General features: G+C 45.6%; 1 protein-coding gene across 4 annotated transcripts; it reads right to left on the minus strand.

Moving 5' to 3' along the window:
- Nucleotides 1-1062: 1062 nt before the first annotated feature.
- On the minus strand, nt 1063-25572 carry NR4A3 (nuclear receptor subfamily 4 group A member 3; the record flags this gene model as incomplete). Of its 4 annotated transcripts, none has more annotated exons than XM_081836305.1 (8): nt 1063-4217; nt 8082-8260; nt 8935-9134; nt 14757-14929; nt 16993-17122; nt 20513-21420; nt 23233-23349; nt 25416-25572. In XM_081836305.1, 6 exons carry the CDS (start codon nt 21416-21418, stop codon nt 3955-3957), a joined length of 1851 nt encoding a protein of 616 aa, XP_081692431.1. In that variant the 3' UTR covers nt 1063-3954. The 4 variants fall into 4 exon arrangements, with proteins under 4 accessions (XP_081692431.1, XP_081692432.1, XP_081692430.1 ...); XM_081836307.1 differs by having other exon boundaries at nt 4079-4217; nt 8082-8139; XM_081836306.1 differs by lacking the exon at nt 23233-23349.
- Nucleotides 25573-27520: the final 1948 nt, after the last annotated feature.

Here is a 27520-nt window from a genome sequence, read left to right on the forward strand (position 1 = left end):
GCTGCTTAAACTCAGCAGGCACAACTCCTCTGGCGCATCCTGCAAGCTTTGGCTCATTTTTATAGTAATACTCCTGTGTTAAAAGTGAAGTGATGCCATCTAAAGTTTACATTGCATCGGTAAATGCAAAATCTAAGACTGCTTAAGGGCTATGAAAAATCTGGTATATCCCAAACTGTCAATTATATTATTAGCATTTGACATCAGTCTTGTGTATGTCACTTTCGATGTCACTACAGTCTGATGTACCGGTAAATGACATTCAGGCCCACTGACTCCAGTATCTGGGGGCAAGGAAGACGTTTGAGGTATTATTTTTTTTAGTAATGTCCCGGTCTTTGCTTGGGTTAAGATTAGAAGCAAGGCTCACCCTTCATCTTCATAGCATCCTGAAATTCCTTTTTATTTTTCTTGGGTTTGCAGCCCTTTGCACAAACAGGTGATACCCCCCCCCCCAGGTTAGTTATTACAAGTAGTGAGTAATCAGAATATTCCTGGGCAGGTCCAATGTGACAGAACTGAGGAAAGTTACTCGCATATAAACAATTTTAGCACTGCACAAAATAAGTAAGTCAAATCATGAGGCGTTCCCCATAGCACATTTCAAAAGGAAAGTGGGCTGTACATTTTTAAATACTTTTGGCAATCATGTTTTGATTTTAAATATGTGTATTAATATAAGCTTTCTAATTCTTGATTCACTTTAAATAAATGAATTAATAATGAGAAAGCTTATATTAACACACATTCTGCTGGTCAGGTGTGGTGGAATCAGTAGAAACAACTCGATGGCCCTTGTGGTCTCTTCCAACTCTATGATTCTATGATTCCTGGTCAAAGATCATGTATTCTTATGGATGCACAAAAATAATGTGTGCGTTATGGACATTAAATTGTTGAAGTGGTGGTCTTAAAAACACAAACTGTACTTTTGCTTCCCCCACTCCTCTGGCAGGACTTATGACAGCAGAAAAAAACTAAGTAAAAAATAAATAAAATGAAAACCCACACATTGCATATATTTCCTCTATACTGAATAGTAAGGTTATCAAGAGGCCGCGCTTTTCAATGCAACGATTTATTTCTCAAGATATGCAAACCAAGTTCCTGCTAATTTTTCAGTGTTCTAAGCTTGCTCCCAGGTTTAAACCACAGCAGATCTAAGAGATAAAAAAAATCACATCATAATTCAGCAAAATTCAATACAAATAGGGCCTCTGGGGGAAAAGTTAATTCAATTTAATCATTTTAATTTACACTGAATATGTAGAAGAGCATTTCTTTCAACCCTACAGGTTAACACATTCACAAAACAGAAGCATTGCTGTTAGAGGAACAGAAAACTTCTGAAGCACTCTGTTATCTGAAATAGAAATAAAAACAAGGCACTCTCCATTAACAGCTGTAATATTCCTGATTTTAGTATATGAAACAAGGCATGTTCACACTGAGAAGTTTCTAAGAAAAGGAGTAGCAGAACTGGCTTTGCATTTCGTTTCGTTTTTCACTCTTGAGATTTGTCAGTGACTATCCTGTATGAACAAACTGATCAACTTAAAAAAATAATTATCCATAAGTAACAAAGATGATGTCCCCCCCCCCCCAAAAAAAATCTATGGAACTGAAACACAATGATCACAGGAAATTTAACTGTGGAAATATTTATTATGCCATGAGTTATCATCACTGTCTCTGAGCCCCGGAAATTTGGACATCTCAGAAATTAACTGAATGGAGAAGGGATTCTGAGAAGTGTTTTGAACTAATTCTGTAGCACAAACTTTCAAAAATGTTTGCATTTTATTTGAATATTGAAAATATATTAACTAAAAAAATTCTTACAACTACAAAAGCATATTCTTTCTAATAAACTTTGTTTGCCTATTATAAAAAAACCCCCTTCATATCCCATTTACTGCCAAATGAGAACTGTGGTTTGTGAGTCTCCAGAAAGAGAATGAAAGTGAAAAATTAAATTACTGTCAGAGGTTCTTATTACCTCTAGTGAGTTATATATTTTGCACATGTGGCAAACACATTAGCATGCCTTTTAAATTCTCTTCTGAATGGGTGCATGAATTCAAATTCAAAATCAAAATACGATTGCTTTACAGTTCAACAAGTAAAATTTACCTGCAATAAAAAGCTGTTTCCTCAGATATTTAATCATGCTATTCTGTTTGCCCATGAAGTCAATACTAAAAAAGCAGTAATTTTTAAAATATCTGAAGGAAAACTGAAAATATAACTTATAACTTTTCCTTTACCATTACCAATCTTGAGAATAATGTTTCCCCCCAAAAGCACACCCAAATATAAAGATAAAATACCAGCCTTTTAAAAAGTGAGATAATAACTTGATATCTAGGTTGTCCAATGCATCTATTAGGCAGTTAATTTGGCATCTGTTTGATTGTATAATTTAATTTCTATACAGTTTTTTTTTTAAATACAAAATTTAAAATAACAAAAAAAGGTACCGGGGCATGAAATTGACATTCAAAATGTTTTCTTTTCTTCTTTTTAGCAAAATGACCAATGAAATCTTAACTTAATACAGTGCATATAATCTTTTTTTTTTTGTAAAGAACTAAAATATTTAAATATTATTTATGTTACCAAACATGAGCAAAATTTTTTAATATCAAAGTGCTAAATTGTACTGCCTTAAAAGTCACTGCAAATAAAACAGTAAGATAAAGTTTACTTGTGGAAGGATGAATTTTATATACAGCTGGTTAATAGAAATGCGCACATATATGTGTGTGTGTGTGAACTACCCACACTCAACTGAATCAGTGTGAACGCACTATTTCGTTGATCTGTGTAACGCGGCTCCCAGGAGCTGGCAGTCATTGCAATAAATACAGGCGAAGTTTTACAATATATTATGCATGCAAATATTTATACAAATAAAGACACTATGCAACAAATAGGTTCATATTAATATAGCATCAACAGTATAAACATACAAAATAGGGAGTACATACACGGAATGTTTAAAATGCAGCCCACTAAACCCTTTCTAGCATTTACATTCAGACTATTTTTTTACAAGACTTGTTCTTCTTCCAAACTGTCTTGTATCCTTACTAATCAATTTGCTAAATTCAGTTCTAAACTGTAACTATGCATGGTGCTGACCCTTTCGGTTGCTATGCATCGTGACTTACTTCATGAGAATGTGGCCTCATCACAAATTGCTCCTTCCTGCCTTTCCTCCCCCCCCCCCCGCCCATATTGGCATGTTAGTAAGTCATGTTGCATGGATTCAAAGTTTGGGAAACTTTATCATGGAAGTTAGTGCATGTAAAAACTATGCCCCCCCCCACTCTTGCTATTTCCATTTACTTTTTATATTAAAATAAATTATAATTAACAAACAAGACTTTAAAAATTGCACTTGACCATGGGAGTTAACAGCCGTTGTCATTTTGCTATATCAGATCGATACGAAACATGAATCAACATTAGAAAAAAAGAGAGAGAGAATTTTTCATTTGTGCCAGGTTAATGTGCCCTTTGTACAGGAAGTATGCTAAAGGTATAAACTATAAAAGACATACTACCTGCATGAACAATTTGCCATTGTTACTGTTTTCAAACACTACTATTTTCAAACACACAGCATCTACAATTTTCTGCTCACCACTTAAGATGAGGTGCTATGCAATAGATTTTTTCCTGCTGGGGTAGCATCGTTCAAAAGTGCCATATTAGTGATTAAAAAACAAAAACTGCACTCAACGCTCCCTCTCTCCAGTTTCCTAGCTCCAGACCTGTAGATACATTTTAGGCAGCTTGCAAGGAAATTCATTAGGCGAAGTCCAATGCTCAGGGCTGGAATTGCCTTTTCCGCCGGTTAAATGAGAGCAGCATTGTTAGCATTAAGTTTTCAGTCTTTTTTTTGCCTGCTCTGGTAGACAGTTGCCCTTCGCGAGGGTAATTTGAACCTCAGAATGGTAAGGTATCCAGAAACAGTTTGTCAATAATGGAAGGAGGCGGCACCAAATCTTCCAATTTCAGGTAAAAGATCCGCTGCAGTCCGAGGGTGCAGAGGGAGCGCAAGTCACCAAGGACCCCAAGCACTTTGGACTCCACAGGCTCAAAAAGTTGTCCTTTGCTTTGGCAGCTGAAGGCCAAGTGATCTTTAAAGCTGCTCATGATCTTGTTGCATAGCTCATGCACTTTCTTTGGTTCTTTTAAGCCATGTCGTTCTGCAAAGCAAGAGGAGAGAATGCAAGTGAGCACCCATGTTTTATGATCAATTTGTCAGCTCCTCTTATTTATACTAAAAGGCTGCTCATTACTAACCACATTACATAGTAACTACAGTACTGTACTGAGATGTGAATGTCAGGGTGAGGTGTGGCAGTTAGAGACATGCACTAGTTTGGTTTTAAAACACCACTAATGTCTTTAAAAAATGCCTTCTCCAGTTAAGAGACCAAAATGTTTATGCGGCCACAGGTGAAGAGAAAGGGAACTAGATGATGTATACATAATTTTAGTGCCATAGTTTCATTGGAGGATTTGATGGCAGAACTGTCACAGAAGGTGTTTTGGAGATCTCCCAGCTTCCCTACCAGTTGTGAATACTCTATAACTATGGCAACCATTATTTATTCAGTGAATTCAAGTGGAGATCAATATCCACTGTGAGCTCCATCAGTGCTAGGCCTGGAATTCCATCAGGAATTCAGACACTCTTCTAAGAAATGAAAAGCACCTCAACCAAGCTTTGCTATTTTGATTATCTTCTACTTTTTGCAGCTTATTTACCTGTAAAAAGGGCTGGAGAGAAAGCAATCTCCAAGCCAGATATTTCAGGGCTGGGAAAGAAAGATTTTATTGCGTTGCGTAAAGTGCTATATTAGAAAACCCTGAATCTTAAGAAAAGCTTTCACTATACTCCACCTTCCACCAAACTTGTGACAAACGGTAGGTGGTAACAGATATGGAAAACATAAGAAGGTCCTTCTAGGCCTTTATAAGGTTTTCCGGAGAAGCTTTCAGGAAGCCCATTAACTGGAGAGGTAGCCCTCCTTGACTGTTGCTTTCTCTCTCCTGCTAATTGGTACTCTGTACCATATTGCCTTGGAAGAGAAAGCTGCGCATCGAGGTCCCCCAGGCCACCCCAATAACTCACACTTCACACATCAATTTTTGTTTAAGGTTTTTGGCATGAATTTGGCCACAACTTTATTTAAATACACACACGTGAGTGGTTGCTTAGGCATTGGTTACGACTATCTGTCCTTGCCCAGGGACAGAACTGACTTCCGGATTCCAGCGGAAGCCAGTGAGGGAAACAATTTTTGGGGAGAAAATGAAGCTGGGCCACAGTCCCTCACTTCTCACCCTCATGTTCCTGGTGGCTTGCACGGCCCAAGTCCGATGCCAGGGACAAGGACGAAAAGAATGGCAAGCCCCTGGATTCCTTTAACGGAATTGCCTTTCTGCACCACCATTGGAGGGGTAGGCACTTACCCCTCCACCAACCAATTTGAACCAATGCCTAACCGCCAACCTTACAAGTTGTGACGATTTGCTATGCAGTAGGCAAAAACCAAATGGCACCAGCCAATCAGCCAAATGGACAAAATTCCTACCAGGCCCCTGCCCCAAAAGCAGACGACCCCATGACAGGCATAGCAAGGTCAGAGGACAACGAAGCCCCCCCCCTTTTTTCAGGGAGGGTGGGCGGGTGATCCGGTGCACGCAGCCCAAGAGAAGGCCCCAGGGTGCGAGCCCTGTATTTAAGATCTCTGACCCCTCCCACACTTTAGCAACATAACATCCTCCCCAGCAACACTCCTTGCCCAATCACGGCATGTGGCCAATTTGCCCAACAACAGTGGGGTGGCCTTTTTGGCCCCCACCGCAACACGTGCTCTCTATTATGGAGAACACGCTTTACCACGTTTTCTTTTACAGGGACAGTAAGCCAGTGGCCCATGAGCAGTGGTGTAGCGTGGGTTGTCAGCACCCGGGGCAAGGCAAGTAATTTGCGCCCCCTAACCCGCACGCCTGGCACCCCCCCCACCACAGTGGGCGGCAACCCGGCGGTTCGGATTGGATTCGCACAGCAGTGAGAGAGAGAGAGTGAGCCAGGTAGGGGCAGAGAGCTGTGAGTGCGAACGCCCCCCCCCAGATGTTGCGCCCGGTGCGGCCGGCCCCCCTGCACCCCCCACGCTACGCCACTGCCCATGAGGCTGGAGGTGACCTGCCAAGAAGTGCTTGTCTGTGTAAAGTGCATGTGCACGTCTGCAATGGCCACCCCCACTGCTGGCATGGAAGGCTGGCTGGCAGCCCATGTGGCCTAGCCCTCAGGCCAGAAAAGGACAGCCTCTCTTGCCCTGGGAGTCATTCCAGGGGGAAACTTCAATCCTGTTGCTTCTTCTGGACCCCTCTGCAGCTTTTCATACCACAGTAAAGGTAAAGGGACCCCTGACTGTTAGGTCAAGTCGTGACCGACTCTGGGGTTGCGGCGCTCATCTCGCTTTATTGGCCGAGGGAGCCGGTGTACAGCTTCCAGGTCATGTGGCCAGCAGGACTAAGCCGCTTCTGGTGAACCAGAGCAGCGCATGGAAATGCCGTTTACCTTCCCGCCGGAGTGATACCTATTTATCTACTGGCACTCTGATGTGCTTTCGAACTGCTGGGCTGGCAGGAGCAGGGACTGAGCAATGGTAGCTCACCCCATTACGGGGATTCAAACTGCCAACCTTCTGATCGGCAAGCCATAGGCTCTGTGGTTTATTCTTCTGCAAATGGTTTTGGGAACCTAGGGGCTTTTCTTGTTCCTGGAGAGTAAGACCTAGAAGCAGGACCCTTGTTCTATATGAAGCCGCAGACAAAATCTCACTTAGAGATTTGGGCAGTGGAGGCATCAAGATTCTGATGCTAGGATGGCTTCCATGCACCCCCAAGGAGACAGTGGAAAGCATGGGTCTCTGCTTCATCTGTTGCAAGGGATACAACAGGCTGAAGCTTTATCCATACAAGGTGGACCTGGTAGTGGACTCATGGTCTGATTTGGGTTAGGAGTTTTGAACTAAAGAGTCTCCCCGAAAGAGGAGTGGCTCACCCACAAGCCATGCGCCACGGGAAACGGCCTCCCAGCGCCTGCTGGGTAATAAAACTCTTCTGCAGGGAGTGTTGCTGTGTTACGCATTTCTTGCCTGCTGCGCAATTCCAAATGAAAGCGGCAGGATTTGGCCCAAGATCAGTAGAGCTGAAATCCAGGACTTATTCCAATGTATCATTGATTTCACAGGAATTTAGGCAGACTAACTTTGATCAGGACTGAACACAAATTCTTAGCAAGAAGGCCCTTTCTCCAATGAAATATTTACTGCAGCCTATGATTTGCCCCTGACTGAACACAAAGAAGTATCAGTTAACGAATAAATAATGTCAGAAATGGGAAACTTACAGGACTGAGAACATGTAATGCAATTTTTCGGCGAGTGAAATATCACAGAGAAAATGATCTCATGGAAAACATAGCAGTAAGGGCTTTATGAACTGGAATAATTCACTATTGCAACTCTTGTCAGCCTAGCCTTTGCAAGCATTTAAGATTGACATGGGACGCGGGTGGCGCTGTGGGTTAAACCACAGAGCCTAGGACTTGCCGATCAGAAGGTCGGCGGTTCGAATCCCTGTGACAGGGTGAGCTCCTGTTGCTTGGTCCCTGCTCCTGCCCACCTAGCAGTTCGAAAGCATGTCAAAGTGCAAGTAGATAAATAGGTACCGCTCTGGTGGGAAGGTAAACGGTGTTTCTGTGTGCTGCTCTGGTTCGCCAGAAGTGGCTTAGTCCTGCTGGCCACATGACCCGGAAGCTGTACGCCGGCTCCCTCGGCCAATAAAGTGAGATGAGCGCCGCAACCCCAGAGTTGGCCATGACTGGACCAAAAGTCAGGGGTCCCTTTACCTTTTTAAGAATGACATATCTTTTTAGAATATTGTAAAAGTGGATGGGCACTTACTGAAACACCTTATTATCTCTAAAAAATATTTGCAGAGATTTTGTTTTTTTAACTCAAGAGATTTTTTAAAATTGAAAGTGCTCTTACCTGTCATCATACTTAGAGCTGATAAGCATGCTAAGGCTGGGATGTCAAGGTTGAGGCTCTGTAAATTTAAGGAAAAGTCTTTAATTGAGTCGAGCCACTCCCCAAATCCACGAAGGCACTGAAGTCTATGAAGCACAAGTCCATTGCAGAAAACAAATTTATCTTCAGCAGTGTCAGATCTTGAATGTAAAAAGACACACATTATGAACGTTGTTAGAGTGGTATGTGCCATTGTTAACAGCACATCATTTGTACATGTTTACTTGGAAAGAAGTCTGAATAAAATGGATTGGCAAGACTAAATCTTTGGGGCAGGTCTACAAAAACAGCCGATCACATAGTAATCTCATTTCAGCTGACTTGCAAATCCCTGAAAAAACATGCAAGAACCCTTCTCCTGCGCGTCTAATTTTGCGTATGTAGGGAGAAGGGTTTGTTTGTGTTTTAATGGGAGTCCTTCAGTCATGCTTGCAGTAAATGTCTATGGGACACTTCTATCATGTTTGCACTGAACTTTCCTTTACCCACCTCTGCACAATCAAAGCAACTTTTACAAGGTCATGCCAAGAAAAAAAAAAAAAAAAAACCACACGCAGAGAAGGGATCAAGAATTCCAATTATCCTGGGGAATCTTTTCTTGACTCATAATTTACTTGGCACACAAATTAAGCCTTTGACCAAGTAAACAAGTCCGACTGACACATGTCAGCCCAGAGATCCTGCCTATCCCAAAGACAGAGCTCAACTTGCACAGCTATTATAGTTTTAGAAACAACAGAGTTAATGACGTCACAGTTATATTTTAAAATATTAATAAGTCATGACTTCTTGACAAAATGAACCTCAGATTTACCTGATGGACATTCTCAATACAAAGAGCTCCAAAAACGCTGATTCTATGAGTAGAGTTTGATCTTCCTTTGGGAGGTCTGTAAATCCTGGGATTTTTTCTGCCCAGACCCTGGATGTGTCAATGGAGGCAGTGAGAAGATTATAGAATTGTTGCACATGTTCTGCATCTGTACCTGTAGAAGTCTGCTCAGTGGAACAGTACTAGAATGAAAATTATTTTTGAAAAGAGAAAAGGGGAAATACGTTTTTGAGAAATATCACAGTATTCTTCTTAACCTCTTTTCTGCCAAGCAAAAGCAGATTTTATACAAATTGTCAGGTGTGCTTTGTTTTTATATGTGTAGCTCTGAATGCTTATTCTACACAGACACAGTAAACATGACAATTCATAAGCACCTCAACTCCTAAACCATGCCTCTGGGCTTCCTGACTCTTACATGAGAGTTGTATCAATCAAAAGCATCCTTTAATCAGCCCGCTTTGCTGCCATTACAGTCTCTCTGAAACTAAAATGGTTATAAGAGCTGGCGTGGACTTTATGTATTATTTACTTATATATTTGTACCTCGCCCTTTAGCCGAAAAGGCTCCTGGAGCAGTTGTGGCAGTTCCTGCCCTCCTGCTCACAATCTAAGAAGATACAGCGTGTAAGGAAAAGGGGGTGGGAGGGAGAAGGGGAAAGCAAACTCCAGTTCTTAAAAGTAGAGATTTGGAAAGGCAAGGGAGATATGGGTTTAACACCCCTGCTTGCCCATAAAGTGTACTGGGTGACTCTGGGCTACTGGCTCAAACTAATCTACCCCACAGAATGACTGGTACTATAGTACTCCAAAAAACTAATCTAGAACATGATTTTTTCCACCAAACACTTGACAGGGCTGGCCCCAAGACATTTTGGCACCTGAGATAAACCACAGAATGGCACTCTCCTCACCCGGGAAGAAGAGGGGAGTGAAGATCTTCATCAAGAACAGGGGTGGGTGGGTTTGGCCTCCAAGGAGCACGCTGCAGCTGCTGTGGCACTGCAGTGGGTGATCTGGTCTTTGGAGACCAGATCTGCCGCCCCTGTGGATCCTGCCATCTGAGGCAGTCGCCTCACCTTGCCTCATGGGCAGTCTGGCCCTGCATTCACATCGCTCAAAAGGGCCATCAGACATGCTCTTTTATAACAATGTGAAAGTGATGTTTGAGCAAGTGCGTACTAATGCTAAAATGTTGAGGTGGAAATGCACATTGCGCGTTACCTGGGTTTTGCTTTGCCTAAAACCCCATCTCAAGTTCTCTTCTCTAAATTTGTAGGATCAATTACTTTGTGGGTTGTGGGAAAGTTTTCCTGATCCCAACTGCAGCAGCTAGTGCCAAGGGGAGCTAGGAGTCGAGGAACATCAAGGAAAGCCACAGAAGGGCCACCCTGACTTAGAAGAATGATGTCACCATTCCCCACATCCCATTTCCGTCAATTGCTTGCAGGTCAGTTCCCATTATCTTCCACTATCTCCTAATTCTTCATCTCCACCTTTTAAAAGCATGTTCTACTACAGCTGCAGGATATACAACTGTGAGGCCAAGCTGTACTGCGTACCAACAGAGTTGCCAGAGAAGTTAATCTAAAGTGAAATTCAGGGGGAAATCTGGAGGATTCCACTCAGGTGAAACTTTTGTACGAATGTCAAGGGAAGTTAAAAGAAGACTGGAATGACCTGAAACATTTTTGAAGCGCAGGGCTGCACAACTAATTACTGCCATATTGAAGGGCAAAGGCCCGCTTCAGATTTCCCCTTGACAATATATTTACGTCTGAAAGTTTAAAAAACAACTTTTCACAAATAATATTTCTTGACAAACATGTTAGCATTCCCATTACATTGCTGTAATTTGAATAAAGTTGTGGCCAAAATTATGCCAAAAACCTTAAACAAAAATTGTCAATTGTGTTTTTCTTTGGGGGGTGTCTTGGGGACCTCGACGCGCAAATAATATTTCTTGACAAACATGTCAGCATTCCCATTTGATAGATCTACAAACAGGGGCTTGAATACTTAATCAGAGATGGGGAACCTGAAGCCCTCCAGAAATCACTGGACTACAACTCCCACAATCCCTGACCAATGACCACCATGGCTGGTGCTGATGGGAGCTGGAGTTCTGCTGGACAAGCTGGTTAAGTGGCCTTCCTGTTTACATTCCCCCTCCATTTTAGGACTCCATGGTTAAGCAGGGAATATATAAACGACCTGTAAGTTTGCATGCCAGGATGACAGCTGGATATGTATTGTAATTAGCGAGTGTAAAAAAATTAAGTGGCTGGGGAGGGGGATGCTACAAAAGAAACGTACTGAAATGTATGTATCCTCTTGTGTCTCCAAGAGGGTTGCCGGGGTCTCCCCCAACCATGATGCCTTTTTTTTATTTAAAAAAAAAAACTTGCTGGCTGTATTTGTTACTAGATGTTGTGCCTCTTCGTACTGATTTTTACTGGCCTGTGACCATAATAAATTGCTTGCCTAAATATATATATATTTTCTAAGCAGATAAAAGTGATACTTGTTATCAGCACAGCTTCTTTGCAGGTTGAACTTGAAACCTAAATGCATATGCGCAGTGGCAGAGATTAGTGCTGCTGTTACTCTCTTGCCGCATCCTTCCCAGGACCCATAGCTCCTCTTCGCCTTTCTGCTGCAATTTGCAGAACCTCAGTCCCTGCCCCCTACAGCAGATGGGGGGTGGAGGGAAGAGGGTGACTAATGAGATCTGGGAAGCAAGGGGATGGGTGGCAAGAACTCAAATGCATTAATGGTAAAAGGCGTGATCTCTGGTTTGCAAGTTGCAACCTGGCAGCCCTGCTAATATCTTTTGTCCTCCCTAACCAGTAAAAATAGTGCCACGAGAAAGAAAGAAGCATAACTGAATTCTTGTGAACTAAAGGCAATTTAATGTGGAAACACAGCAAAGTTGTTGTTTTCTGTTTTTAGTCTCCCTAAAGAGTATTACCAGCCAAGAGGCTTAACAGTGCAGATCCCCAAAGACTCTGGGGGTTCAGAGGCCCATCCAGCTCCTGCTGTCTACCATGGTGTCAGCCCTAAGGCTGAATGCACCAACCACTCCAGTAAACGGCAGGTGGTGCTCGGAAACTTTAGTGGAGATTGTGTATTGATTGAGAGTATTTCTGGTGTAGAAATGTGTTGCAGAAATTTTATTAATCGTATATAAAAGGAAGGGGAGTTAAAAGGTTGCCAACTGTTTATCAGAGACAGAGAGAAACTGATGAAAATTAAAAAAACCCCACAAATGTGGCCAAGGTAGCATATTGTCTGTTAAGTATGTCACCAATGTAAACATCAGAAATGTAAACATCAGAAAGGTAAATGTAAAACTTCTGAATTTAGTTCCTACTAAATTGGGAGGGTTGTGCCTGTCTCATCGGCCACATTACTAATGAAACTTTAAGCTGTCTATGTTTGCTTGATTTGATATCCTTAATAATTCAAAAGTATATTTTAAGCTTGTTGTTTTAAAAGGAAGGAAGGAATTCACTCCCGAAAGGCTGAGTTATGTTAATCATATTTTGTGGTCCTTAGTCACAAGCCTTCCCTCCAGTTCCAGTTCAGTGCAATGCAGTTTGCTGCACACTGTCCTGTGACTGTTGCGGTAAAGGGCAGTATAAAAATACCTAACTAAACAAACCTCCAGCTGGGACTCACTTTTGGTTTTCAAGCCTGACTGTGGGGGTATATATTGCCCAGGGGGCATTTGCAGGATAGAATGAGCAAGTTGAGAAGGAGCTCAGTCTTTCCCTCCTGCCGGTGGTCCCCTGCAAATGCTGTCATTTTGACTCTAGTGTTATGAAGGTAACACAAGGTTTGAAACCCTGGGTTTAGCGCTAGGCAAACACTCCTTGTTAATTTATCATCTCCCAAAGTCACTGCATGGGCAGAATTCTCACTGAACTCAACAAGAGTTTTGTCTGAATAAAAAAATGGTTTAGGGATAGATTCTCATCGCTTTGGCACAGCTCATGTCTGAAATGGAGTTCGAACAGTGTAAAAACAGGTGGGAGACCCGAATGAGGCCTGATGCCCTTGAAAGGGTTTCCTCCTAGTGACTGCTTTTTGAAAGCCAGTTTCTAAATATACTGTTGCTATGGGTTGGGTAAGCTAATACCAGCCCTAAAACATTAGCAGCAAGTCAAAATAAATTCAAGCATAACTGTATAGCATCTAAAGATCATCAATTCAAGTTATCTAGGATGACTCTGGCTCAAAATACTGGCTGGTCATGAAACTACTGTTGTGTGTCCACATTGATTCTGCAAAGTATTTAATAAAGATGAACCAGCCCTACGTAAGGCACGTGGAAAAACTGGGCAAACATATTTAGCCAAAAGTTAAGACTAATCAATAGTTAATATTAAATGAATTTTATTTAACAAAATTTTGCTAAGCTGTGCTGACTGCTCAAAGTTTATGTACCCAGGTAAATGTAAAATGCTGAGCAGCAATACGATTTGGAACAAAATATTGCCAATTAAAACATAATCAGCATGTTTACACATGCTTCTCAACAAGAGTTGCATTCTGCAATAGGACTCATGAAATCCAACTGAAATCTTAAGTGCTCACTCTCAAACTACTTCTGTGTAAATAGATGCGCCACCAAAAAAATCTCATGCATTAGAACTACACAAAAGCAGCGGATACGAACCATCGTGAGTAAAATACAAAAGTATTTTATTCTCCAATCTCCAAAAGTTACTTGGAAGTAGGCCCCACTGATTAAGTTAATTGGGAAACATGTTTAGGTTCTGGGTCCCGATCTCCACACCCAAGGCAGCTTTAACTATTATTTGTGTACATTATTTACATAACCAACTTTAATGTTCCAGATTGCAAACCATCCCAAATGAAACACACCAAATGAAAGCATAAAATTATGATAAGATTTATGACTAGGGATTTGTCAAGCGGTGGGCTATCTTTTCATTTCGAGGTGATGGCTTTTCACTTCAGAAACAAAGCATATTCCTGAGGTCAGAGTCTCGCTTTCACTTAAGATACAGGAAGCCCACAACTTATACAGGGGTTAAATTCTGGGCATGGTGCCTAAAGCCAAAATCACATATAGTCAAAACACATTGGATGTGGGTGCGACTGCTAAAGTCTTTTCACCTGGGTGCAACTCGCCCTCTTTCTAATTCTTTTATTTTTATTCTTATTAATTAATTAATTAAAAAAATTTTGCCAAGTGCATAAAGCTGAATGCACACAAGTTAAATGTGCCTAAGCTGCAGGCTTACTGTATATGGAAATTTTGAAATGGTGGAAGATTTGGTCCAAAAGTGCTGGCTGATGTACATGAGAAACCACGGGAAAATTCCAGTCTTTCTTACTCCTTGGTTCTAACCACAGTTACTAATTGGATTTAAGGGGACTTACTTCCAAGTAAAGATGCAAATGACTGGACTGAAAGACACTTATGATTCACAAATCATTTAAATTTCATGGGGTTCCTTTTGTTACTTTCTACTCTCTGTATTACAGAATCCTGCATGAAGCCCTGACCAATTTCAGGAATAAAATGAAACCATTCTGCAGCATTGCTGCAACTTCAGACAACTTCTGGCAAAATGCTATACAGTCACAAAGCACCCACTATTGCGGCGAGAAACCACCCACTTGTTCTACCTGCATTCGGTATTTACCGGTATTTCACACATTAAACCACAACCGTTGGTAAAGAGTCCTATGTATCAGCTGGCCAAATATATTTGCTAAAAGCCATTGGTCATCAAAAAAGCTAATTCTATATAGAAAAGCACAAAACCTACTCTGGAATAATCAAGCTCTCTGGGTGCGGATTCGGATAACGCTTGCACAAGAGCATTCATCATACTGACTGGAGGAGAAGGTGGCGAGGGCTGAGGAAGCTCTGGCTGCAAAGGGCTCTTTGGTTTGGAAGGCAGTCGGCCTCTTCTCCCTTTCAAACTGTCAGTACGGACAACTGATCAAGGAGGAGAGAAAACAAAAAACGCACACCATCAGTCTTCAGAGGCAAATTCCAACAAGATACACGTGAACATTACACGGTCCGCTTTTTGCCTAATTAATACGAGGGAAATCAAAACAGACAAGAAAGCTGTCGATCGATCTCCCTTCCTTAAACATGCAGTTTTCAGTTCACAGCAGTTACACAAATGGATATTATGTAAAACAACAACAACACTTATCGTACCAATAGTCAGTATTCACTAGAGCACCAGCCTGTCTATTCTGTAACATTTATAGGGGGCGGAGATTACAGGCATTTTATGATTCTTGCATGATTTAAATTTGTACATGCTTGATTGTCATGCGTTAACCACAGCACTGCTAAAAACGAATACCTTTGCATTTGCAATTAGCCGTAAAGATACAAGAGATAGGCATATATAAAAATGAAATATAATATTGACAAATACATCTTGTAACTGACTGAAAACATGAACTAGATGGCAATTCACTTCTCTTGAAGTATTTATCTCAGTCTGTATTAATGATTTTAGATAAAACAAGACTGTCAACAATTAAACAGTTTTACAGAGTTATTTTTGATACGTCTACTTAGAAGTTAGTCCCACTGATTTCAATGAGACTTACTCCCAGTTAAGTGTGCACAGGGCTGCAGCCACACACTTCCTGAGTAAATGCCACTGAACCCAATTGGGCTTACTTCTGAGAAGACAGAGTGCTGCATATTAAGCTTCTTTATTTTACTCCTTTCCCCCAAGGAGTACATGATTTTATCCTCACAGCAACCCTGAAAGGTAGGCTGTGGCGAGAGATTGTGACTGGCCACTCGAGCCAGTGGCTCTGACAAATTATTTGCTTTTCAACTGATTGAACAATACACATAAAATTCAACCCTCAGTATAATGATTTTAGATACCGATGGGAGTTAAAAATAGCTTCCACACATAAGTGGAGGAAAGCCAAATATTAAATTGCTATTGCCTTTAGTGGGAACACATGAAAGGGCTTTTTCTGTGGTGGTGCCCCGTCTGTGGAACTCTCTGCCCCAAGGGGTTCGGTTATTCTGCCTCTTTATTTGTCATTCTGCTGACAACTGGTAACTTTTTTTTTAAAAAAGCTTTTGATTCTGTGGATATATTGCCTGTCAGCAACTGTGTCAGTGGCCTTAAAGTTAGCCATGACTAAATTTTAAGTCAGTCTACTGATTTCACTGGGTCTTCTTGGTGTATGAATTAAGCACCCTTTGTGCTTCTGCTGCCGTTTTTTTAGTTTTGCTCATTTGTATTTTGTTGTTGCATTTAAGTCATAAGGTGCTCTCAGCAATTCCTTCGTGTGGGGAATGTAGTTCATTTTCTAATCAACAAAACAAATAACATATTTTCTTGGAAATGTCCTTTTACAGGAAAACACATAGCATTTTAAAAAAGCAAAACCCAAATCACATTGATTAAAATGTGACCTCACCATTTCAAATTAGCCCCAACATCAATCTATTAAAACTTCTACTGATAAATCTCTGTATTTAATGGATAAAAAGGCTTGCAGCCCTGAAACACTGTTATCAATTATGATAGCAAAAAGGATATTATCTGCTTGTTTCATGTCTATAAAGTACCTAATAATTTTGAGAAAAGGAAAGTGGCAGTATTTACATGAATTTGATGAGGGTGGAATGCAATAAGCCCCATTCAGCATAGCAGGGCTTTTTTCTAACTAGGCTATGTATAGGAGTGGGCTATTCAAATAGAGGGAGACAAGACTCAATGAAACAAGCACTATGTAACACAGCAAGGAGAGCAGACTAAATAATTGGTGTGGAAACCTTCCTTTTCAAACTTCTACTTTCCTGCTCCCATATCTAAAGAACCTCTGAAGAATCCATGTTATTTGGAATAAGAGCCCCAAAACATCTGTTGTAAAGTCATTGTTACGCAACGTGTAAGAACAAGGACATTCGCTGTTATTTCTAAAAATCACAATTCCTTTAGGGTCCCTCCTTTTGCACTCAAGCCGTTTTGTAGTCTGATGTGTAGGCTAATAATAGCAAACTCTTACCTTCTTTTACCATGCCGACACTGAGACACTTCTGAAATCGGCAGTATTGACATCTGTTTCGACGGCGCTTATCCACTGGGCAATTTTTATTAGCCAGGCAAACATATTTTGCATTTTTCTGAACTGTCCTCTAGGAAGATACAATGCAAGAAAGAGTGAGCCGGGACCTGACAAGTTGCATTTTAATTACAGTGTGAAAAGTGACAGTGCAATTCACATAATTAAATAAAATTAATTTCCTAACACACTAGCCTCCAGGAAAAACAATTTTATTAGTGTTAGCTACTGACAATGAAAATCGACGGTGGTTCAGAAGCTGGGCTCAGGAGACAGCCAACTCCTAAATGATAAAATCATATCTGAAATTACCAGGTCATCGCATCATACCTTTGGGGAATGTATTATCTGGGCTTTTAATATTCCTCTGAGAACAATTTTTACTTGGTTCATTCCCCTGATTATTACTGACCTTATTAAAATAGAATCAAAATTACCTGAAGATTGATCTCTCTTGCTATCAAGATAACTGGTCTAGATTTATCTCACTACTTCAATTATTAGATATCAAAATAACTGGTTTAATTCATCATTGCCATAAACAAAGAATATATAAAACACAAAGAGAAGCAAATATACAATATATAAATCTGTAAGTTAAATTATACAAGTATTACCATGGGCTCACACCAAAATTTAAAAAATAGGGGGCATGATTCAACCAAAGTTAGGTACTTTTCAGTCAAATTTATCTGAATGGAAGCATTAAGCTGAAGTCCTTTTCTCATATATATGGTTTTTTTTAAGGAGTTAACTGTCTATGGTTAAATAATGTTTGCATGGAATTATTTTACTATTTTTTCATTCTTTTGTTTCTTGCCTGCCCTTCACTCTAAAATCCCAGGATGGGTTGCAGCACTGAAATACAATAATAATAAAAAAATAAATTAAGCAACTTTCAGCCATAAATGCAAGGTGGGTCATAAAAAACACACAAACCTCAAGTATTAAGATTAAACTTGGGTTTTGTTAAATGTGAGGAAAACAGATACTGTAATGTATTCAGACATCTAAAGTAAAATGAAAGGGGTTTTTATTTCCTTCTAATAATATTACTTATTACTTTAACCAAGAGCTGAAAATCAGGGAAGGGTGCAATCCTGTCTGGAAGGGAAGCCCCACTAGATGCCATAGTACTGACGTCTGAATAAACATTTAAAGGATTGCTATGTGCTTGTCTTTATATAACAGCATATTTTTAAAACCTAGTAGGTGACTTTGCTATACTATAACTTGCACATTATATACTGGGTGTGGGAAATTCTTGCTATAAAGGAACTAAGTTTCAACTGTCTAAGGGAAGATTTCTGTGGTTTATTGCAGGCCAAAATTAGGGCTTTAACAGCAAAAGCCTGATAAATATGCTGCAAATATATTATCACTAAGTAGTGACCATAATATAAAACATGTTTCCAACAAAGGCAATAGGAAAGCAATTGATCCCTTCAGTTGATACAGGCTCTAGGAAGTTTGGAGTTCAAGGCATGGCCAATTTCTTTGGGCATGTCCTACTGAAATGAGCAGAAGATGACACCCGCCTCTTGCTCTCAATGGACATGCAGAAGAGAACTCTCTGGCGACATGTGTCCCTTGACCCCAAGGAAAAACAGGGCAGGCTGACGTTTCAGTATCAAGAGCTAAAGCAACCTTATACATCCTCAAATGCACAACATAGTCTGGAAAACAAGTCAACCAACATATTTATGGAAACATGATATGTGAAACAACTGTGTAGAGCACACACAATTTGTTTCATATATATCACATTCATTTAACGTTTCAAGAGCACATCTCTTCTCTGTCCTATTAGAAAATACAGGTCTGTGTTTTGACCCTGAAACTGAGCCTGAGAGAGGTGAAGTGTTCTCAGCCCAAGGCCACTTGGCTTAGTGAATTTGAAGAGAAAACTCTTGGATGTATTTGCCTGATTCCCTACACCGAGGTACAATTCTTTACCTGTTCACCTCACATGCTGAACATGATTTGCAGAACAAGTCAAACAACATACTTTATTATACACGAAACAAAGGTGGTGTATAATAAAATATATAAAATGTATATAATAAAAATATAGATATATATTTGTATAATGCATTTATGAGAGAGAGTGTATTTTCAATATATATCTGAAATATATATTTCAGATATATTGTCTTAGAAATCACCTGGGACTTAATTTCAAGTCAAGAATAGGATTGCACGGTGAAGGTATTAGGTGAATTCTCTGTGGTTGGCCAGTCTGCTCCATAGGTCACTTTCAGCAGGGCACTGGTGTTAACCTTTAGAGCCCTGAGCAGTTTGGGACCTGAGGACCGTAAGGACTGCCTAATTCCACATGTTGTTTCTCCGTCATGCTCCAACTACCACCTGAGGCCTTGCTTCAGATCTCTCCGCACTGGGAGGAAAGACTGGTGTCAGTGAGCTTTCTCTGCTGTTGTGTCCACACTGCTGGGTGAGATTCGGCGGTCCTGTCATTATACCACTTTAGGTGGTTGGTGAAAAGGCCCCTGGCTTTATAATTAAATTATTTGCCGGCTTAGTTTTGTATTTATTCAATGGCTGTTTTGGAATCATCAAATGCGCTTTTAGTTTTCTGATATTTTGATTCTGTGGTTGACTTTAATTTGGGGATTATTTGAATCTTACTTTCATATTGTTCCATTACTGATTTGTTAGCTATCTTGCATTTCCCCAGAAAAATCAGGTAGGGCAATTTTTAAAAAATAAATAAATGAACAATGTAAAAGCTTCAGAGCAGACACAATATTCAGCAAAAACTGGTTGCAACCAAAGCCCATGGAAAGCAACCAAACTTGTTCCATTGAAATGTGCAGCTTTTAATCCACATCCACTTAGAAATACCATTGTTTTCAATGGGGCCTCCTCACAAATAAGGCTGCAATCCTAAACACTCATAGCAATCCTTAAACCCTCCTTAACACAATGGGACTTACTTTTACCTAAACACATACACACAGATCCTGCTCTCCAAACACAATGTGTTCTCAGGAAATTGCTAGGCGAATATCTGCATAACGAGTCATGACTTCGAATGCATTCCTGACCACAGAATTTTGACTCCAAAATGAGGAAAAGACCTGGGAAACCCCTCTAAATCCTTGCAAGGAAGGGGGGGGGGGAGAGAGTTTTCTTAGTTGTCAAATCTCTCCCCCTCCTACAACCAGGGTTTCTGGAGAAATGGGTGCCGCAACCCAGAAAAACACAAAAAGGAGACTTGTTTAAGGCTGCTTATCTGTTTACAGCACCACACACAGGTCTGACTCTTCGAATATCAGAATCTGCATTATGTATAATGAGGTTTGGGTACTAAATCCTCGTGCGTGCTCAGATAAGTGAATTTTTGCACAATGAGCATTGGGATAGCGGGCCCTGTGTGTATTGGATTACACTTCTACTGGCTGAAGGGGAGGGGAGAGCGGAGGGCTCACACTGCGGTTCTTACCTTGAAGAAGCCTTTGCAGCCCTCGCATGTCCGGACGCCATAGTGCTGGCAGGCAGCATTGTCCCCGCACACGGCGCAAGTGCCCTCCCCTGACGAAGAGCTTCTGCTGGGTGGGGAGGGAAGACCACTGCTGCTACCGCTGCTCTCCCCCAGAAGACTGGAAGCGGCTGCATTGAGACCCAGCGGCGAGAAGGCTAAGGCGGTTGCTCTCTTGGACAACGGGAGCCCGTATGGGTGGTTTTCCATGGCGGCTTGGCCGGCGGGGGGTCTATCCGATCCCATGGGCAGGCTCAGGGCAGTGGCGTCGTAGCACATGTGGGCGCCGGCAGGTGGCGTGTGGGGCGGTGAATGCTTGAAGTGGAAGAGTGGGAAGCGGCCAGGACCCGTTTTCATCGGGGCAGCGCTCATCAGGTGGCCAGGGGCCATGCAGGTCTGTGCTGGCGGAAGAGGGGGCGGCGGCGGCTCGTCCCAGGGGGCCTGGTGTGGGGGGAACCCGGGGGTGGTGGGCGTGGAAGGCGGGGACTGCTTGAAATACATGGGGGTGTTTACAGCCATGCCTTCATCAGCAGAGGGAGGCAAGGAAGGGTGGTAGCCATGCATCCGACTGTCCTCCATCTTGACGAGGGGCCTCTGGCTTGCAGAAGAGGCAGGCGAAGAGGACTGCATTTGGTATAAGCAGGAGGGCTTGAGCTCATAATTCCCAGCATAGCCCTCCATAAAAGTGCTGAAGCTGGGCAGAGAGGTGGTGGCAGTGGCACTGATCTCAGCCCCGCTCATCTCCATGGTCAGCTTGGTGTAGTCCGGGTTCATGATCTCGGGGTTGTACTCCGAGCCATAGGTGAAGGTCTGAGCTGCATAACTTGAGCCAGGGGGCGAAGGGCTGTACTGGGCCTGCACGCAGGGCATATCTGCAAGGGCAAAGAGGAAAGGGTCCATTAGCAATGGCTGAACTCCCAAGTTTTCTCATCAGTACTTGTTCCTTGTGTTACTTTATCGCAAGTCCAACTAAAACACATTTTCTGCCTTGGAGAGGCTTCGAAATGTGACAAAATGAAACAAATTTTCTACTTGGAAAATACTTCTGTGCGGCGGGGGGGGGGGGGGCGGGGGCGGGCGCACGAAAAAGAGACATGCATATGACTAGTGTGCTATCTCTCAGTTCAGTTTCAGGCAATGAAAGATACACAAGTCCAATGGGACTTACTCCAAAGTAACTGGATATAGCATTGCAGCCTGAAAGGTTTTCCACATAAGGAGTTCCTCACATTTGTGGCAGCCCCTCGAATGAATGTGGGAATTGCACATCCCATAATGTGCAAAAGTTAACACTGGCTTTCAGGCAGCTGGATCAAGTGAGCAGAGTTACTCAGCATTTTCCAATGATATAATGACAGAATTCAGCTCCCCAACCCCTTGACTGTTTAAATTTCAGTTATTTTTAATATATCAATCAAGAAGCAAAAGAAGAACTAATAGGCTCTGAACAATTAGGTCCTAATACCCAAGCTGGGAGGGGGCAGGGGAGAAATCAAAATATCAAGACATTACAAAAAGAGAGAAAAATGAAAATGTTTGTCAGTGGTATAGAAAGGAAGAACATATACCAGAGATAAATGGTTATTGCTGTTGGATCTGCATATTGATATTTTTATAATTTGAAGCTTGTTATTGTGAAGGTAAATCAAACTAGCTTTAACACCAGCAACGATGCTATGATAGCACTGTAAATGCCCATATAAGAATCTGAATAAAATATAATAAACATATCATTTTATTTTCTGTTATTTTCATTGATACTTTAATGAAACTGTGAAAAAGATAAAACATTAAATCATCAAGTTTTAGTATCAGTTTTTGAGGACTAAAAGAGACCTTTTGGTAAAAGAGAAGAACATACTGTATGTTGCATATTTATTATGCATGACAGGAGATTTAGGCTTCTTGTTTATTTCAAAATAAATGTAAAGGAACCAAACAAATCCACAATTCTCATAATGGCCTCCCCCATTTAAATAGCAGCTCCTCTTTCTTAATTTGTAAAACAACTTCTTGCTTTCATTTCAATTTTCCCATTAAAATCCATAAATAAATTTACAATGTAAGTAGTTGGAATCCTACAAAACATACCAGGCTCTGCTTAGCTTTGCAAATGTTCTGGCAGTTTTACTGTTGCCCCACTATAAGGAAAGTTGCCCTATAAACTGTTATTTAAGATTTAACATTCATGTTTATAGTAAAATATGTTTTGCAGATTTTAACTACTGGGATTTGCAAAGAAAGAGACCTCAGGCTGCAGCCCTAAACACTTACTAAGGGAGTAAGCGCCACTGCAAAAAAAGAGAGGCTTACTTCCAATAAAAGATGCACCCGGGAGCGTTCTACCTTCTTTCTGACTGAAAACTACTCCAAAGAAAACTCTCGACTTTAAATTGTGTGCTGCGCATCTAATTTTTCTATATAGCCTATATTAGAGGAGGCTCAGAGACCTCTCTCCAAGTTTCCTTTCCTTTGGAAAGCGCCCTCTTTCACCTCCAGACCAAGACTGCACCCAGACGAGAAGCCCCGGAGCCAGGAAAGCCCCCTTGGCCCCCGTTCCCGGAGAGAGGCGCTTTCCCGAAGCAAGCAAAGGTCGCCGCTTGCCATTTGGGCGCGCCGAGGAGCCGCGCTGGAAAGGGGAAGCGGGTTCCCGGGGAGGCCCCGGCCGGGCTGGGCGCCCTTACCTGGACGGTGACTTGCTGGCCGAATGGTGCGGACAGCGGGCTGGGCGTCGGGGGCGGCTGGCGGGGGCGGCGCTGGCTGGCGGGGGCTCCCCGGAGAGGGCTCTTCCGACCTGGACTCTGCAAGACGGAGACAAGGGAGTGGGCGGGGGCAGCGGGCAGGATCCCGGGGTCTGGGGCCAGGCGGGCGCCTGCCGTCCAGGCAAGTCCGGCGGGGAGCCCTCGAGGGGGACATCCAGTCCGCAGCATCGGCCACCCCCCGTCTCTACCCGATTCACGCCAAATGCCAGCTCGAAACCTGCCGCGAGGCTCTCCTGATCTTGCAGCCCAGGACGCAGCCACACCCGACCCAATTTCTGGCCTGGGGGGTCGGAAAGTCCAGGGTCCAAGTGCGCCCCGGCCCGCCCTTCGAGGGGAGTTGGCATGGGGAGGGGGCGTGTGTCCAGACAGGGGCTTCCCCCCACGCCTGGCCCTCCCGCGCCAGGGGCCAAAGCAAAGCGCCCCCGGAGCGCCACCTCCCTTTGCTCGCCTTCGTCTCCTCGAGGGGGGGGGGCGCCCTTCTAGGGCGGCATCGTGCCCTCGGGGATGCCCATGCGCGGGCACTAAGCGGCACCTCCCTGCTGTCCCCGGAGAAGGTCCATTCTGCCCCAACAACCCCGTCGAGGGGGCGGAGGGCTCTCTTCCCCAGAAGAGCCTCGCTTGGCTCCCCTTTCGCCAACTTTCAACCAAGTTCAAACTGGGCTCCGCGCAGCCGGGCACACGGCTCTTCCTGCTCGCGCCCGGAGGAGTCACATCGGGCTCCCCTGAACAGCCCCCGGGCCGGCCCGATCCCAGAACCAGAAGCTCCCCCCGACCCACGGGCAGCTTCGCCTCCCCCTTCTCAGCACCAGAGACGCCTTAGGGGAGCCACCCAGCTCCTTGGCTCCGGCTGCCCCCCCATCGGCTGAGGATCAGGGCTGGAGGGGCCGGCTGGGCTGCCCCGGCTCGACGTCTCCAAGTCCCGCGCCCCCGGGAGACTCTCGTCTCTCAAGCCCGCGGCGCCCCTACTTTCCTCCCAAGGACTGGCGTCCCCCAAGCACCCTGGACCATCGTGCCCCCAGCCCGCCCCCCCCCCCGGGTTCCTAAGTGGGCAAGGGACGGGCTGGCACCCTTGGCAAGCTAAACAGGCGAGGGGCTGCCAGCCCCCTTCCCTCTTTCCCGGTTAGCCAGAGGGATGGCCAGGGAGAAGGATGGGCCGGCACGGAGAAAGCAAACTTCGCAAGGAGGAAGCGAAGGAAACCCCGGGAGTTTGCTGAGCCCCCGCCCTCCCACCCAATTACTGCCCGACGGCGTCTCAAAGGACTTGAACACGGCAGGAGAACCAGGAGGCGGTCCGCCAAGAGCGCTAAATCCAAGTGGCAGCCCTTTGGAAAAGCCAAGCGACTCCAGTCCCACCTGTGGAAACCCTTCGTCCCGAGTCCCCGATGGGGGGCTGCTGGCGAGTCCTCTGCCTGGACACTCCTCCCCAAAACCCGCCATCCTCCTGACTTTCAAGTTAGACGCCGTCCATGAGAAAAGCCCCTTCTTCGGCCGGCACCCGCCTCCTGCCCCCCGCCGCGCCCCGCTCTTCCCCCAAGGGGTTGGGCATCGCCGCGCCCCGGACCAGGGGGCACTCCGCCTCGCCCCCCGAGAGCCCGGGTCGACGCCGGCCGCTGGCCTCGGGCAAGCCGGGCAAGGCACCCGGCGCGCGGCTGGCGGGGACCCGCCCAACAACCTGCTTCCGAGGGAGCGTCTGGAGCAAGGGGCACGTGCAGGATGCAGGATCTCTCCGCTTCACTTCAGAAGCCGGCCTGCTGCTTCCCCCCCAGCGCAGAGCCCCCGCCAAACCGGCCGGGTGCCAAGGCGGGACCCGCCGAGCCGAGCCCAGAAGGGAGCGAGCCGCTGCCTCGCCGGCCGAAAAGTGCCGCCGCGCCCCGCGCCCCCTGCCCGCCCCGCGCCGGGAAGCTCCGCTGCCCCAGACCCGGACAGGTCGCCGCCCTCCGGCCCCCGCGCGCCATCCCCATGACAACGCCAAGCAGCCGGCGGCGGCGGGCGCAAGCCGGAGCCGCCGCTTTCCCGGCCGCCCGGCGGAGCGAGAAGCAAAGCCCCCAAACTTTGCGCAAGTGGCTGGGCTGGGCTGGCCGCCTCGCCTCGCCTCGCCTACGTACTGGGGCGCTGTGGCGGTTCCGTCTTTACATGCAGTTTGTCCCGCGCCGGGTTCCCCGAGAAGCGGCGGCAGGTGGGCGCTGTGGCGGCGAGGCGCGGCGGGCGGGCAGGGAGCCGGCGGCTGGGGCGAAGCGGCAGTCCGGGGGGGAGGCGCCGCCCCCAGGCATGGGGCGCGGGCCAGCCGGCGGCGGAGCGAGGCGCCTCGGGCTCGGAAAGGCCGCCGGGGCGAGCCGCTCCCAGCCCGTCCGCGTCGGTCGGCGGCGAAGGCGGCTCGGGCTCCGCAGCGCGCGCGCCACCTCTCCCTCTCGCCGCTCTCCCTGCGCGCCGCGCGTCATTTATGCGAGAGGAGCCCTAGCGGCCTCTTCATACAGCGGCTGGAATGCGAGACGTCAATCGTGACGCCATGGGAGCCTGACGCGCCTGACCCCCGCCCCCCGCCCGCCCCCCCCCGCGCGGCGTGGGGACGCGCATACACGTGTGCGGGCGACCCTGCTCTCGGGCCGGAGGAGCCGCCACGAGGAGAGGCGCGGGCCGAGAAGGGGCGCGCGGCTCGGGGCCAAGCCGGAGCCGTCTTGGCGGGGCAACGGCGCTCAGGGGGTCCGAGGACGTGGAAAACAGGGAAGTGCCAGAACGAGATCAGCTCCTGTATGTACACACAGAGACGCTCCCTCGAGATCTGTGGATCCTAAATATTATACACCTAGAATTTTTAATATGGTGTGTATGTTTGTGTCATGTTTGAGAGGGTCACACCGTACTCTTAAGGAATTGCATTGCAATTCAAAGATGTGCGCGCGCCTTGTGGTTGTGGGGTGGGGCTTACCTAAGTCCCCCAATATTTTATATCCCCTGACGTGTGTATATGTGTATATTTTGCACGGGGGGAAGCGCTCCTTATTGCACTTCCAAGTGTAATAATAATAAAAAATTTTATTGTTTGTACCTGCCCATCTGACATCAACAAAATATTAAAAACACCATAAGGCTGCCTTCTTCTAAAAGTTGTGTAGGCATGATTTAGCTCGTTGACATCTGACGGGAGGGTGTTGCACAGGGAGGGGGCCACGACCGAGAAGGCCGCTTCCCTTCTGGCATGGAGGGGACCCCACCAGGCCCTGGAGCTGGACCTCAGTGTCCGGGCTGAATGACGGGGGCGCGGGGGTCTAGATCTAGATAGTGGCAGTGCAAGAACGAGCTCGGAGGAGCCCCCTTAATTGCTGGGCGACCTCCCGGGCTCCAGCAAAACTCACTGGGGCCCCTTTAGCCGCCCCATCATTTTTGCTGCAACGTCCAGCTGATGGACAGAGCGCTTCTGCTTTCTTGCGCCGGGCCCCTTGCCTTTGCTTCTGCTCAGGCCAACGCGGCCCGGTCCCGGTGCCAGGAACGCGGAGAGGGAGGCGCGGACTTGTACGCGAAGCGAGCGAGCCGGCGGAGAGCATCCAGGATGCCCGGCCAGGTGAAAGGAGGGCGGGCACTTTCCCTTTTGCTCCGCCCGGACCCTGTTGCGGAATCTCGGAAGAGACTCGAGCCTGGCACACGCGTCCGCACGCGCCGCCTTCCTTTCCCAGGAAAGTATTCCTGCAGGTTGCGGGAGAGAGCGCGGACCCGAGGCGAGGAAGGCGAGAGGCGCTGCAAAAAGCCCTTTGCGCGCGAGAATACTTGCTTTGCGAGACTCCCCCCCCCCCCCGGCCATTGTTCAGGCGGGTTAAGTCTCGTTGCTCGAACGTGTGAATGGGGATTGTCCCCCCCCCCCCGGCCACCTTGCACAGGACCAGGCTGCGCGCATCTGCCCGGGCACTTCCGTGCGCACCTGTTTCTCAGACCGGGGGCAGCTCCCTTCCGCGCAAAGCGGCTCCGTCGCGCGGCGCAGCGCAGAGGCGGAATGGGACCTGGCCAGCGCGCAGCCCGCCCCGTCCAGCGAGGGAGCCCCGTCCGGGAGCCAATGGGCGCGGGGACGTCAGCGCGCGGCCCCGGCCCTCGTGACCCCGCGCCCAATCCCAGCCCCGGACGCGGCGGGCTCCCGGCCAGGCGGGGCGGGGCCGAGGAGGCTTGACGCAGAGGAAGGCGCGTGATTGACGCAAGCGGCCAGGCTAAATTTAGCCCCCGC

Source organism: Podarcis erhardii, assembly GCF_964252035.2.
Source record: "Podarcis erhardii genome assembly, chromosome: 13".
Lineage (NCBI taxonomy): Eukaryota > Metazoa > Chordata > Lepidosauria > Squamata > Lacertidae > Podarcis > Podarcis erhardii.